Consider the following 16,861-nt stretch of genomic DNA (forward strand, 5'->3'; position numbering starts at 1 on the left):
TTCTTCTGAGGTGTCTGAGAGTTACATAGCTGAGATGTATTACTTGTAATGGAAAGGAATATCACTCAGGGACTTGGAAGATGTAACTAAAAGATCCTTTAGGAAGATAAATGTTAATAGACTTATGAAATGACTTCATCTTGTATATTAGTTGCATTCTAGAAAAACTTTTTAAAATGAGTACTTTATGATGACTTATTTCATCATTAATTTATATTAAGCTTTAGAAATATCTTCACACAGGGAAAATATGTCACTTGAAGGAAAGCAACTAGATGGAATCCTGAACATTCCAAACAGTATATTTAAATAGACTGTAGTAAGTCAAGAATATCAGTTTTTATTCCAGGATTATCACTAAAATAACACTAAAAAAGATTGCATAAAAATTTCATTAATCCAAAATAAGACAAGAAAGTAGAAGAAGGAAATTAAAATGTGTGAGGTAATATACAAATAATAACATGGTAGCTATAAAGCAATCAGCAATTCCATTTATGTAAATAGACCAAGTATTCCAAGTAAAAGACTAAGACTATCAGATTGAATATATTCATGTTGCTTACAAAAGACACATTTTAAATATAAGCACCCAGAATGATTGAAAACAAAAGAATGGAAAAACTATATCATAAACATACTAACCAGGAGAATGTCAGTGGCTACACTAATCTGATTAATGCAAACATAAAGGCTGGAAGCATTACCAGATAATTAAGGATATCTTACAATGAAGAAGTGATTATAATGATGAATTAGAAAATATAACAATATCGTAACTCTGATTAAAATAATGCAAAAAAATCAACACAAAAGGAGAAATAAATCCACAAAGTGAGATTTCAACATGCCTCTCCTAAAACATGATAGAACAGCTGATAAAAAGGAGACCCATACAGATAGGAAACAGAACAATGTAATTAACCAACCTTGCCCAAATGACATGTACATAACATTGTACCCAATCACAACAGTATGAATATTCTTTTCAAGTGTATATAAAACATTATCAAAACCAACTGAATGCTGAAACATAAAAAAGTCTCAACGAATTTCAAACTATTGAAATTATTCCAAATATGTTCTCTGACCACAATGTAATTAAGCCATGAAGCAATAATAATAATGTTTCTGACAATCCTACACCTCACACAAATTAAATAATATATATCTAGATAAATATAAGTAACAGAAAAAATCAAAATGAAAATCAGAAAATATTTTGAACTGATGATAACATAAAACATAAGCAACTCTACAGAATAGTAAAAGTACACAAAAAGAAATCTATAATCAAATATATATACATATATGTATATTATATATTAAATTTAGCATATTTTAATGTAGTACATGTAATAAAAATAGAATGTGTTTTATATGAATGAAAAGAAGAAAGAATAAAAGTCAATGTTTAAATATGACATCTGAAAAAAAGAACTAATAAAAAAAATAGAAGCAATAATTAAGATAAGATTAGAAAGATTGCCCAAACACAAGAAACCTGAAGAAAACTATATGAAGGCATATCATGATCAAATTGCTCAGAATCAATGATGAAAAGAAAATCTTAAAAGCAGACATAGAAAAAAGACAAATTATACACAAAGGAAAAAATTTAAGAATAACAACAGATTTTTTGCCAGAAGCCATTCAGTGAGAATACAGTGAAGCAACATCTTTAAACTACCAAAAAAATTTTGCTAACTTAGAATTCTATTTTTTGGGAGAGTATCTTTCAAAAGTTAAAGGGAAAAAATCCTTTTCAGGCATATGAAAGCTGAAATCATTCATCACCAGGAGCCCTGAACTGCAAAAAGTATTAGAGGAATTCTTTTTTCAGCAGAAAGAAAATGATAGCAGATGAAAATCTGGATCCACACTAAGAAATAAACAGTTCCAGAAATGATAATTACGTAGGTAAATAAATAAGCAAACTATTATAAGACTGTTATACTATATATGAATGGTATATCACTTTAAGGCACTCTGTGATAACTTAATGATGTATATTGTAAACCTTAAAACAACAACTAAAATAAAAAAACAAAAAGTTATAACCACTAATCAAAAGAGGAGAAGAAACAGTGAAAAGAAATAATCGAATATGAAGCATGAAAACAAGAAAACATGGAACAAAGAACAGGTAAATTGTATAGAAAACAAATAGCAAGATGGTAGTTTTAACCAACCATATCAGTGATAAAATTAAATGCAAATAAATTAAACAACCCAATTAGAAGGCAAAAATTATGAGTTTGAATAAAAAAGCAAGATCAATTATATGCTACCTATGAAAGCCCCACTTCAAATATACAGGCACAAATAGATTAAAAATAAAAGAATGAGGGAAGAAATACCATTACAAGAAAGGAAAAAAGAAAAAAAAAGAAAAAAGAAATCAATCCCTCTCAGGAACATGGATATAAAAGTTCTTAAGAGGGCACGTGGGTGGCTCAGTCCGTTAAGCAGCCAACTCTTGATTTTGGCTCATGTCATGATTGCAGGGTCCTGTGATTGAGGCCCTCACTGGGCTCCTTTCTCAGTGGGGAGTCTGCTTGAGGATTCTCTCTCTCCCTCTCCCTCTACTCCTCCCCCCTCACTTTCTCTCTCTCTAAAGTAAACAAACCTTTTTGAAAAAAAGTTCTTAACAAATCATCAGCAAATCAAATGCAATGATATGAAAATAGTAAGTGATCACAAACAAGTGTAATATAATATTTGAAAACTAATGTGACTTGCTGCATTTGCAGAATAACAAATGAGATGATGTGATCATCTCAGAATAAGCAGAAAAAGCATTTGACCAAAGTAAATACCCATTTTAAGATCTTAGCAAATTAAAATAGAGGGAATTTCCTTGGTCTGATAAATCATATTTTCAAAAGACCTACAGCAGACATGGTAATCAATGGTTAAATAATAAAGACTGTTCCTTTAATAAAAGACAAAATAAAAGGCAAAAATTTCTACTATCACCACTTCTTTTCAACATGGCATGGGAAGCTCGATTCAATACAGTAAATCTGGAAAAAACAAATAGCAAGCAGAACAAATTGCAAAGGAAGAAATAAGGCTGTCATTTTGCAAAGCATAATGAGTATTTAGAAAACCCAAAAGTAAAAAGCTAGAATTAATACATGAATTTAGCATTATCACCCAAAACATAGTCAATATACAAATTAGCTATATATGACAACAAACAGAAAACAAAATAAAAAGAACACAACCACAATAGCATCAGAAAAAATAATATCTAGGAATAAGTCTAAACAAAGATTACATAATCTTTACACTGAAAGATACAAAATTGGAAACTAAATAAAATACAGAAATGCAGTTATTGATTGTAAGGTGTAACACCGTAAGGATGTCAACACCCCCCAAAGTTAATCTCTAGATTCAAAGCAATCCCAGTCAAATTCCCAGAAGTTTCTCCCTCTTTTTTTTAAGAAGTCGTTTGTAAAGCTTCGTATGGGAACTGAATGAAGCAGTCTTAAAGATGAACTGGATGACTTACATTGACTGCCAGATTTCAAACCTATTACAGAGCTGTTGGAATTAAGACAGGATGCTATTGGCACAAAGATAGACAAACCAACTAATTAAACAGTTAGAGAGCCCAAAAATAGACCCAGATATATATGGTCACCTATATATCTCAAAGGTGGGACAATAATTTTCCTCTCTCAGCTTCTCCATTCAGCATCCCTTCTAGATCCAGACCTGAGCTACACTTGACATGTTTTGTGCTAACTCACAGACATTCATTCCATCAAAATTATGTCTAGTTGAATAATGTATCTGGTGGAATAATGTATGTCTGGTGGATAATGATCTCTGTATCTTTGCATCCTCAAACACCAACATGTAAGGGGTGCATTCTCATTCTCTTACATGCAGGGTGGAATGAAAATCCTAACACAAAGTATTTCTTCTCCTAAGACTTTTTTTAAAATTGAATAAATTTGACACATAACATTACATAAATTTAAGGTATATAAAAGTTATTACTTGCTACATTTCTATATTGCAATATGATTGCTTTTGGAACAGTGTTTATCATGTCACATAATTATGGTACAGTATTATTATCTATATTCATTATACTGTGCCCTAGACCTCTAGTTATTTACTACTCATTACAAGTTTATACCCTTAAAAGCTATCAGTCTTATCCCTCCACCCTTCATCTCCTGGTAACTACCATTCTACTTTTTGTTTTTTACAGGTTTTTTTTTTCTTTAGATTCCACATATAAGTGATACATACAGTGCTTGTCTTTCTCTGATTGACCTACCTTGTGCTAAGCCTTTAAATGGATAGGTACTGTGTAAAGTTAAGTGGATATCTTATTCAGTTAGTAGTCTGCTGCCAGTATATAACTCTTCAACTTCTTATTGCCTTATGCTCTTGGCTGGGCTCCATAAAATTCTAAAGTCATAATGTTGCCTCTCATGTAGGTCAAAATATAATAGAGATGCTTTGAGTTTCCTGTCCTCATGGTCACCATTCCCTGAAGTGTTACATCCTACACAGACATACCTACCTAACTAAGCCTACAGACACACAGACCGACATACTTCCAGAGGTGAAGGAAAGATGTATGCATTTAAATACAAAAAGAAAGAGAAAATAGAGGTTTATAGCACTTCACTCAGAGCATCTTAAAATCCCATGCATTGGACCATTGTCTGTAAGAGATACCAGACATTTAGGACCACATTCCTAAATATAAAATTTATCTCCCACATTCTATTTTATTGTACATTTCATTCCACGTATCATTTCATTCTCCCATTTTACTACATTCCATGTTTTATTAATCTTTCACATATGCATTTGCTAAACATCTTTTATGTGTTTGTTATTCTGCTTGACTCAGTAGGAAGTGCAAAAATGAGTGACAAATACTAACCTAATAGAACTTATAAAGGAGAAAGCATGTTATAGGAAAATGGGAAATTATTTAGAATGGGAGGGGGCAATATACCTCTTTTAGAGCTATCAAGCCTACAAGTTCTTAAATGGAACATCATTAAAATGATTGAACCTAGTACTAGAAATTAAACTCACCATAAAGTTTCCATATGGGCCCAAGGAAAAAAATGCAGGCAAGTGAGAGAATTTTTAAAATCCCAAACAGAAACAGAGGTTTTCTGCCCAAGTGCCAGATGATAGTTTGTTGTCAATCAAGGAAATTAAGTAAATCTTGAATGCTTATTTATCAAATAATCTTTAGTGGAAATTCCAAGAGCACTCTAGATTCTATGACTTTAAAATCCCTGGAGATATGAAATTCTAAGTATCCAGAGATTTAAGAGAAAAAAAAAAAAGATGGCCAATGTAGACAATCTACCAAATACTTTTGTGTGCCTCGAGAGGTAAATTATAGAAAATTTCATTTTTTCTGTAAGTTTATATGTCATTTTTGAATGAAATTTAAAAATTTTTAAATGAAATAGTAACATGAAATTAAAATTAAATTTTAATTCAATAAAATTGTTTAAATGAATTAACATGAAAAATTATAGAAATACAATTTATAAATTAAAGAAATGAAATAGTAACACGAAAAATTATAGGAATACATGTAGCGAATCTGTGAGCACATGTTCCTCACTGGCTCATTTGCGATCCCTCCAGTTTTTCATTGTGAAGAGAGGTGCTTTTAGTCTGGATGCATTCCAACCAGACTCTTAGGCAACTGCCAACATCTGAAATGAGGCAGCAAGACCAAGATTTTAAAAGATGACTTAGAACAAGGAATGACTGAGGGTACCGTGGTGCAACATCATGAGCTTTGAATAAGGAAAGGATTTTATAAGTTAGTGTTGCACAATAATCAAGAAATTGCGCTGGGGAATAGAAATGACATGCAGGGCAGAGCAGAGCATCTCTGAAATACATCATGGTGTATAAGATAATGAAAAGCATCTTCTTTTGAAGACATGAGAGAAATCAGTGTTTATAGGCAAATAATGAAATGGGTTCCCATCTGTAAGTTATTAGCATGTTTTAGTCTCTGGTTGAAAAACTTCCCATAGAGTAGGACACCCAAAAATCAGATAAATTACATAATAAAAGGCTCATTATCACTCTTCAAGAAATGAGAAAAATGAGAGCTCAGATCAGTGAGTCAAAAATTACACATCTAGTCAGTGGCCAATTGGTATACCTGGGATTCAAATAAATAAAGATTCGTTCTTATCTCATCCAAGAGAAGCAGTCTTAGGTACTATGTTATATAAAATCACCTTGAACTGTGAGTTATGTAAGGTTTTTTGTAAAGTGCTTTGGAGAATACATTATATTAACAACTTGATCCTTCCCTTAATTTTCAGAGGAAATAAGAAACAAGATTTGCATGTATGAATTATTCACTTTAGTTCAACAAAAATAACTAAAATATGTAAATAATTGTGCTACCAGCCCTAAGTATATAAAGCTAAGAAGATGAATAAAACTCTCAACAGACTCAGGAATTCATAAACTAGTGTCAGAGGGAGATATACATGTTGCTTCAGATAGATTACCTTCATTGGGGTGAAAAAAGGGAAGGATTGTAAAGTAGGTAGAGTTTAAATTGAGACTTGCAGTTTGTCAAATGAAGACACTGTACTGGTTTTCTATGTGCAAGAAGATTCTTGAACATAGACTTTAGGAAAAAATATAAATGGGTATAATCTGAAAATAATGACCTAGGAGCAACTGGAATGATGGGTGAATAGGACAGTGTTTGATTAGGATCAGTCTTTGGAGCTGTGGAAGAGAGAAGAGAGAGTGGATCAAAGCTATTATTTTGGTGAAAGACGATACTATAGTAGTATTTATAGATAAATTAGTTTATAAATCCCCCAAGAATGACTACCTTCATCATAGATCAGCTATGTTAGAAGACATTCTCAAGTGGCTCTTATATGTGAGGCTCTCAGTATCCAAAAGGGGATTCTGTCACCAATGTAAATTAATCCCAGGAAATATTGTCCAATACCTGAGTCCCCACCATTTTCAGGGCATGATCAGGAAGGGAACTTCAAAGAATTAAACACACCAGTTCTTCTTCAAATAACCCACTAATACGGATGCCTGGATCCCATAGGATGCTATGCTGGCACCAGCACAGGATATGAGGATTGACACAACAGAGCTGAAAGTAGAATGAATAAGTCAATTTAACTGTATATCAATGAAAAGCAGAAAAAAATGGGGTTGTAGATAGCACCTGAAATCTGATGGAAAAGTGAGATAGGAGAGGATGAAGACACAAGTTAGTAAAGCACATCTGAAAACAGGACACACACTTTCACTTAAAGTGTACACACACACAAACAAGTCATCTTAATATTTTTTAATTCATTAAAAATAAGTAAAGAACTCCAGGACTCCAGAGAAGTGGCATTAGATAAATATATTAACAGTATCTGCCAGGGCTTAGAGGAGGCAGTGGGTGATACATGTCATTCCCTTACTGTAAGAATCAATGTTCTAGAGCCAACTTCTGGATCTCCACAGGAGACCTATTCATGACACAAAACCAGTATGAACTGTGTCAGGTAGAACCAAGTGCTCTAATGCATATCTAAGTATGAAACAATTAGGGAAACTGAGAGGCACTGAAAGTGACTAGAATACCATTTCTTCTTTATTTGAAAAACAGTTTCACTCTAATTAAGTTCCTGTAATTATGACTTGACAACTCTCTCTCACACAAATGAGGCCAAAGGAAACTTCCAGATAACTCCAGAATGCAAAAAACTAAGGTCCCAGTCAGTGCAGAGAAAACCAAGAGTCAGGATATAAATATCCCCATAATCAACTGAAAATTTGGAGAGTGCAAAATCCAAACTTATCCCTGCAATAACTATTTAAATTTCCTATGCACCATGAAAACTATTCCCTATTACCAATTTCAATTCCCCAGGTTAGTTTTCACCCATTTTACCTCTTACAACCTTCTCAGCAGCTTCTGGATTCCCTGCTTGATCTCCTTGGTTCTCACACCGTAAACAATGGGGTTCAGAGCTGGGGGGATGAGGTGGTGCAAGATGTTGAGCAGGATGGGGACATCTGGGGGAATCTTCTTCCTGGCCAGGTTGGTGATGACCAGAACCAGCAGGACTGTGCTGAAGAAGAGGATGAGGATGAAGTGGGAACCACATGTGCCTAGAGCTTTGGTCATAGCACCCTCAGCCTTGATCCTGAGCACAGCTTTCAGGATGAAGGAGTAGGAGAGAACAATTAGGATGAGATCAGACCCCAGTAGAGTCCAACCTGCCACAAACTGGTAGAGCTGATTGAAGGTGATGTCATCACAGGAGAGTTTGGACACAGATAGGTTAGTGCAGATACAGTTCTTGATGATGTTCTCTGCACAGTATCTGAGCCGGGAAGAAAGTACGGGGATAGGCATAGTAAGAAGGCCATTCCGAGCCACAACAAAGATGGCAGCCCTAACCACAAATTGGTCAGTGATTATGGATGGGTATCGTAGTGGGTGACAGATGGCCACATAGCGGTCATAGGCCATGACCATGAATGTGCAGGACTCCATGGTCAGGAAACTATTCATGATGAACATCTGGAGGAAGCAGGCTGTGAAACTGATGGATTTATTGTCAAACCAGAAGATGTCCAAGACCTTGGGGATGACGGTCAGGCAGAGCACCATGTCCAACAGGGAGAGGAGGCTGAGCAGGTAGTACATGGGCTCATGGAGAGAGGCCTCCAGCCTGATGGTTGATCAGCAGGGTGGCGTTGGCCCCCATGGCCAGGAGGAAGAGCAGGCTGAGGGGCAGGGACAGCCAGTGCTGCCAACTCTGGTAGTTAGGGAAGCAGGTGAGGAGGAATTCAGAGACTGGAGCAGTGGAGTAGTTGCTGGGTAAGGCCATGTAAAGTGTCCTAATCACTCCTGACACTTTGGAAAACCTTGAAGGGTAAGACAAGAATAAATCCATCCAAACAATAAGAATACCCATGGAGAAGTAATTTATTTTTCATAGAACTGCTTAAAAATAATAGTAAAGTATCTGGTACTATACTTTTCTTTTTATGTTCAGTTAGCCAGCATATAGTACATCGTTAGTTTTTGATGTAGTGTTCAATGGTTCATTAGTTTTGTATAATACCCAGTGCTCATCACAATACACACCCTCCTTAATACCCATCACCCAGTTACCCCATCCCCCACGCCCCTCCCTTCTGTAACCCTCAGTTTGTTTCCTGGAGTCCAGAGTCTCTCATGGTTTGTCTCCCTCTCTGATTTCTTCCCATTCAGTTTTCCCTCCCTTCCCCTATGGTCCACCATACTATTCCTTATGTTCCACACATGGGTGAAATCATATGATAATTGTCTTTCTCTGCTTGTCTTATTTCACTTAGCATAATCCCCTCCTAAGTACTTTATAAATATAAACTCTTCCATCCTGTTAAAAATCCTGTAAGTAGGATGATAGTAGAATGACAATATTTCCTGTTTGCCTGGGATAATTCCCATTTAAGTCCTTACACAGTCTTAACAGTTTCCCAACTTGGTTGACAAATTACATGATCATCCTCCTTATAATAAAACACCATTGTTAGCCCACTTTTACAGATGAGGAAACAAAGGCAAAAGTAAGTAAAGTCACTTATTAAAATCACAGAGGTGAAGCCATGCCTTGAAATTATGAAGTCTGAATCTACAGCTAGCTGCTATACTACTACTACCTACTATACCCAGACACCTGTGCAGGCTCTGCTGCTAGAGCAGATCAACCATAGGCCCTACACAAATGCATGTCCCTGTCCTTCTTCCAAGAGATGACGTCATAGGCAAAGGAGAAGTCAGAACTACATGCATCACCATAAAATACCTAAAGACTTCAATAGAGTCATTACTACCATTTATATAGGAAATAGCATCTTAGAGAAGTTTAAAAAAGAATACACTTTGAGACAAAAAGGTATGAAAAAGTCTTCTAATGTCTTGGGCAGGCAGTTGGGATAAGAACAAAAAATCATAGGAGCCAGCAATTTTGGTCCAACACTACTACCCAAGAGTAAGGGACAGTAGTAATTGCTGTCTTCTTCTGATTCCATGTGGATTCTCTGTCAGTCACAAACCCAGACTGAGCAGATTCACATGGACGCCTGGTCTGGTACACCCTAATCAGTTATGAGCTTTTAAGACACTTCTGAGATAATCTTTTATATGGCTGCCATGCTAAGGTTTATCTCAGAACATTGAGTGACGTTCAGTGGCACTTCGTTTTCCACACTCTGAGGATGCCCAAAATAAGCCAATTTTTTTAACAATAATTTTTTATTATGTTTTGTTAGTCACCATACAGTATATCCTTAGTTTCTGATGTACTGGAGGGCAAAATAAACCAATTTTTATCAACAATGGCAGTGGTCCTAATGAGTGTTTGACCCTTCTAGAGCCAGCTTCCCCGTCTTTCCTAAGATGTAAGGAGGTAAGTTAAGTGTAAATACTTGAAGGCATATTTTGAAATTGGAAGAAATAAATTTTTTCCTCTATTTTGCTTAATACGTTATCAGTTTCCATATTTGCTATATAATCTATAGCAGCAATTCCAATAGAAATACATTGTGAGTCACATACATAATTTTGCATTTCTAGTAGCTACCTTTAAGTAACTCAAAGGAAACACATGAAATTAATTTTAATAATGTTATTTTTCTCAATATATCCCAAGTGTTATCACTTCAACATGTATCAATATGAAAAACTATTAAAGAGCTATTTTACATTCCTTGTTTTTGTTTTTGCATTAAGTCTTCAAAATCAGGTACATTTTATATGTGAAGCACATCCTAATTCTGACTAGCCACATTTCAAGCACCCATAACCACACGTGGCCTGGATGTGTAGTGTATTAGACAGCTCAGGTCTAGAGTTCTGGAAAACTAAACACTCCTCTTTCTATTTTGCTTAAAATGAGTTCACTTTTTGTATTGGCAAATGGCATCTATAACCTGAGTTACTTGTGGAAATTCCATTCATTTGGCTCTGGGTCAGCTCAAATTTAGTTTTTATTTTCTTTTTCAATACTCCCCATCAAATTTCCTTTAGAGATTCTTAAGTAAATTGATCTTTCAAACTTCAAGATGGGAATGATTAAGGACAGAAATAATCAACACATCCAGAGAGCCCAGATTAGTTAACACAGATGCTTCTATCAGAGACAAGGACTTTCCAGCAATCCCTACCTCCCTTACTCAGGTTAGATTATCACTCTTGCCCTGACCTGTAACTTAAACCAATGAGGTGATTTAATATTTTTGGAGTCAGTTGTCACAAGTTGGCAAAGGACACCAGAATATCTAGATATCTCCAAATGTGGTTTATAGGAACACCATTCTTCCACATAAGACATATTTGGGGCCTGGAACTAGGTTTTGTTAACAAAGGGTGATAAAGGGGCGCCTGGGTGGCACAGGGGTTAAGCGTCTGCCTTCGGCTCAGGGCATGGTCCCGGCGTTATGGGATCGAGCCCCACATCAGGCTCCTCCGCTATAAGCCTGCTTCTTCCTCTCCCACTCCCCCTGCGTGTTCCCTCTCTCACTGGCTGTCTCTATCTCTGTCAAATAAATAAATAAAATCTTAAAAAAAAAAAAACAAAGGGTGATAAAAGAGTGGAAGTTCAGAGGGTAGAATCAGAATTAGGTAACAGCTACAGCTTCAAACATAAATCCAGACCAAACCAATTTATCCTGTTAGGCCATACAAACTTACCTGCGGCCAGATTCCAGTTAACTTAAAGAAATAAATCTATTCCTATAAACTCATTCATTTCCAACTGGTCATTATGTTCTTTTTCCTGGATCAACAAACCAAAAATAAGGAATTGACTCTACATCCAGGCTTCTGGAGAGCATGGAAACATGAATAATAGGAAAACTATTCTGTCCCAGAGAGAGAAGCAGGAAAGAGCACTGGGAGACAAGGCAGGATGCGGAGGTATGGCCAAGGGGGAGTAATCAAGGCAACTGGGATTACTGGTCCTATCCCCTCTGGTGCTTCTACAGCAATCTTCTGTAGGGGCCAGAATTGCAGTTGAGGAAATCAACTTTGGGTCTCTAGCTGCCATAAGCAATAATGAAGATATAGATTTCATTCCAAGAACACTCACCCTGATCTCAGCTTTTTTAAATGGGAAAGGTATAGCTTATACTAGAAAAACTTTGCTCCTACATAAAAGCAGTGACACAGGGCACCTGGGTGGCTCAGTCGGTTAAGGGTCCAACTCTTGATCTCAGCTCAGGTCTTGATCTCAGGGTCGTGAGTTCAAGCCCCATGGTTCAAAGCAGTGATATACCAGATTTGGAGAAATTGATAGAATTGGAATCTGTAGCACCAGACCTGCTACAGTCCTACCAGGAGAATTCCTTCTCCCTGCTTATATTGAATATGGAATACCTGGAGGCCGACATGCTTCATCATTCCCATCTTCATGATTCTCCTGCCTCCAAACCAGACCTACCAGCCTGAGGAGGCTGTACTCTATTACTGATATTTATGACTATTTGCTGCACCACCTACCCAAGCCCTTCAGAGGCTCCAGAGGCTATTTTTAAGGCCCTAAGGTCCATGCTGTCTCTTCCCTCCCCACATCCCACAGAGGCTAAGACTATTTTAGCCATCTGAACCTAGAGCCTAAACCACATATTCTCAGGAGGGGAGGTGGAGAAGAAAGCAAAGAAAACAGAGAAGACAAAATCTAATATGGGAGTAGCAGTAACAAGGAGAGAGTTGAGGAAAATCTTTGGGAGAAGAGTGCTTCTAAATAAGGAACATATATGTTTGAAAAACAAATATTTCTAGACTTAGAAGAGAGAGATTTATTTCAGGTCTTAAGTGTACTCTTAGAAAAATTATGATTAAATGAGAGTTTAATATTATCATTAAGCTAGGGTCATCTCATTATGGTCATTGTACAAAAATGGGCCAAGCAGTTAGCATGTTATGGACATATCATTTCCTCTATTACCCACAGTGCAGTGGCTTAATTGGAAATAGGAATGAACACTTCAGACATTTATTATTAATGACAGGGCATGATAAGAACATGAAAATCTAACTTACTCACCGGATGAGTATAGGCTTCATCTGAGTATATGCAGCAATAAAGAGGAAATGCTGTGGAAAGCTTCTAGGAACCAGAAATAGGAGTGAGGGAGCTGGAGAAGAGTCTGGACATAGTTCTCTCTTTCTCACCTCACAAGGTCTGAGTCCCAGCACTGGGACTGCCATCATGTTTCAGATGTTGGGACATAGCTGGGCAAGACACTACCTCTTTTGCTTTGGACTTACCTCTATGTCTTCCAAAGGGAATCTTGGGTTACATAACAGCCTCACCTCACTGGCCATGCTAGCACTGCCCCTTAGTATTGCCTAGGATTGAGATAATCCTTCTCTACTTTATTCTTCTAATGCTGCCACCTCTTCCTGAACAGAAGGGAATATCCCAGGGAGGCTCCTGCTACCATCTGGTTTATGTAGCATCCATGTGCCAGAACCAGAAGCCCTCACTCAGGAAGAGTCTAAATTAGGAAATACAATACATAAAGATGAAATTGTGATAGAAAAGAGAAAGGCAGACAAAGGTGATGACACCAAAGAATGATATCACCGCTCTTTTCTACTGAGAACAATTCCAAAGCAGAGAATCATAGCTTCGCAGCTTTTCTCAGATGAAGTGCCAAGTCACAGCTGGTTCTGAGAGAAACTGCAGGAGACTTGTACCCTAAAAAAGGAAAATTGGACTAAAGTAAGGACTCCATGGCATCTGTAGAAAATAGGTGGTACAGCATTCTAGGCTCTGTTTATTTCCTTGGTTATTTTACAGGTAAACTGAGAGTGATATTCCTTTCTACCGCCCTGGGCAGGGGCTGCAAAGTAATCCAGCATCTGCATACCATGTGGCCACAAGTCAGTAAGATAATGTATTACAACAGCTGTCTCGGTGTGGTGAAAGCAGACTGCTGTTTCATGACTGGGGTGTCAGAGCCTGTCTTTCTCCCTTCACTATCCCAGATGGAAATGTGGAGTCAACTTTGGGGGACAGGTGACATTGGAAGCCAGAGAGCCTCAAAGGAGGTGAGCACTGGATGGTATCATAGCCACATATCACCCATGGCTGTCCTTTGCCTTTCCAGAAGGTATGCTTATAGGTAGCCTCATGGCATAGCCAGATTGAAATAGATACCAATAGAATGCCCAACTGACAGATTTATGGAGAACCAAATAGTCTGGAGTTTGAAAAGTAACCCTCACATATGTAAAAGATTTCTCAAGGAAATGTATTAGTAATAAAATGACTATAGGGCTAGAGGAGGACAAAATGACGTGGATACCTTCTCCTCAAGGTAAATGAGGTGTGAGACAATAATCTGCCTCATATCCAGAGGGCAGCAGGGAAAGCAGTGTGCTTAGGAAAATAATAATTCATTTAATATCTATGTAATTAAGGTGTGCACATTCAAGGTACTGAACAAAAATTTTCATACTTAGTTTATTTACTCTTCCAAACAATGGTAAGAGAGAAGGATCATTATCACCATTTTCAAGGAAAGGAAAAAGTTCAGCCAAAGTTCATAAAACCTGAGTTAGCAAATTTGGCCAAATTGGTCTGAGAATCAAATCCCAATTGCTCTGATTATTCCAACCTTAGGGGGATATAAATTTCATTTAAATAAATTCATATAAATTTCATTTAGTGTTGGCTAAAAATAGCCTCTGTATTAGGTACTATAAAAACACATATTACTATAAGACCTGATCATTGTCCCCAAGTAGTTTTCAAAGCATGGGAGGGACAAGATACGCACTGATAAAACGTTCGAACTTATTCGACATATCTTTATTCTAAATTCCTCTACATAAGGAAGAGTAAAAGTATCCATGGAGAATAAAAAGATGAATAAAATACTCTCTTCACCTGAAAGAAACTCATGACACCATCAGAGAAAGACATACAGATATTCAAGATGCTAGAGCAGCGATTCCAGGTAAGAGTCACGAAAAGAAGTCTCCCTGTGCAAAGTGCTGTTTGACTTCAGCCAAACCCTGTTTGGGGTTCAGCAATGATGATACTAGTTAATGAAGGTTGGTGTAGAAAGGGTCAACTGATAAAGACAGACAACAAACACAAGGAGGGAATGTTCAGGGAAAAGTGAGCAGTTTGCTTTAGCAACAGTAGGGGAAACAAAGAAAGTTTGAAATAAGTCTGAAAGTCTGTTAGAGCCAAAACACAGAAGTCTCTAAGAGAAGAAAAGAGGATCACTGCTGCAAAATATATAACTTTTTAAAATAGTACAGAAATATTAAATTTAAATATAAGTCATTCATCAAAGAAAAGGTTTTTTGTTTTGTTTTTTAAGATTTTATTTATGTATTTGACAGAGAGAGAAAAAAAGAGAGCACAAGCAGGGGGAGTGGCAGGCATAGGAAGAGGGAGAAGCAGGCTCCCCTCTGAGCAGGGAGCCCAATGTGGGGCTCAATCCCAGGACTGTGAGATCATGGCCTGAGCCAAAGGCAGATGCTCAGCCAACTGAGCCACCCAGGCACCCCAAGAAAAGTTTTGATACAGAAGAAGTAGGACAGTCCAATGGGAATGTTCTTCAAATGATGCTTGGAAAACTAATGGACTGCAAACTCTTAATTTTCATCCACAGACAGGCAGCTACTATAAAATATTCCTTGGAAACATTGGACTAACATGTGGCATCATTAAGGAAGAGATTGCAAAATAATGGAACACACTTATTTGTGAAAATCAAACCCTAGAGCTTCTATGTCATCATGGAAAAACTCAACAGCTATACCAGCCCAGGCTGAAGGCTGAAGCAAACATGGCAATAGAGGGAATGAACTGGACAGCTGAGTTGTGCAGGTCAGAGTCAGGGAGGGATGGTGCCTGAGATGTGACGTAACGTTCTAAGTTCCTTATAGGAGGTTATATGGGATGAAGTGAGGATTATAGAGTCATGAAAATAATGAGGTAAAGAACATATAACACTTCAAACAATATCAGTCTGCCCCCCCAAAAAAAAACCCTAAAAGATTTTCTATCTCCTTTACAAATAAAAATCTTAGAAGAAAGAGAAAGAAAGAAAAGAAAGAAAAGAAAAGAAAGAAAGAAAGAAAGAAAGAAAGAAAGAAAGAAGAAAAGAAAAGAAAAGAAAAGAAAAGAAAAGAAAAGAAAAGAAAAGAAAAGAAAGAGGAAGGAAGGAAGGAAGGGGGGAGGGGATGGAGGGAGAGAGGGAGGGGAGGGAGGGAGGAAGAGAGGAGGGAAGGAGAAAGAAGGGAAAGAAGGAAAGAAGAGAGGGAGGAAAGAAGTGTAGGAGAAGATGCTCCCAGAGAAGTTGCACAAATAGAAAATCTTAAGAGAGTCTGGCAGGATCTGAGGAGCCAGGAGATGACACATATGCCACAGGTGCCAAAAAAAAGGGAGTCAGGCATGTTCACAGTAAAGCACTTGACCCCAAGAGCCAAAGTTCTGGGGTAACGTACATACTTCCACCCAGTCAATCCNAGATAACGTACATACTTCCACCCAGTCAATCCCTCACAACACAAAAGCCATGTCTGAAACAGGAGGCAGGAGAGTCATCTATGTTCTTTGCAAATCAGGAAACAGGCAGATTTCTCTAAGTATAGAGTCTGTTTCTTTAGGGTCAAACACTCCCACTCTAATCCAGCTCCATTTGACTAAGGTTTGGCAAGACCCTCAGATAAGGAGTCAGTCAGGCAAATTCCCAAGGGACCGCAGGTTCCAGGAAATGGAGGTTTCCTTTGAAGCAGGAGGAAACAAGGATTCACAGAAGAATGTTTTCATTGTTGTCTGAGATAAAA

The 16,861-nt window shown here is 37.1% G+C and overlaps 1 protein-coding gene across 1 annotated transcript in view; it reads right to left on the bottom strand.

Annotated features, from left to right (window-relative positions):
• Nucleotides 1-7,948: 7,948 nt before the first annotated feature.
• Nucleotides 7,949-16,861, bottom strand: part of LOC109490533 (olfactory receptor 56A4-like) — a 195,089-nt gene continuing 186,176 nt past the window's right edge. Inside the window, exon 3 of the mRNA XM_002924986.4 lies at nt 7,949-8,603. Within this exon, the coding sequence (XP_002925032.2) occupies nt 7,949-8,603 (655 nt within the window). The remainder of the gene's footprint in view (nt 8,604-16,861) is intronic.

The sequence above is a fragment of the Ailuropoda melanoleuca genome, chromosome 8 (assembly GCF_002007445.2).
Source record: "Ailuropoda melanoleuca isolate Jingjing chromosome 8, ASM200744v2, whole genome shotgun sequence".
Lineage (NCBI taxonomy): Eukaryota > Metazoa > Chordata > Mammalia > Carnivora > Ursidae > Ailuropoda > Ailuropoda melanoleuca.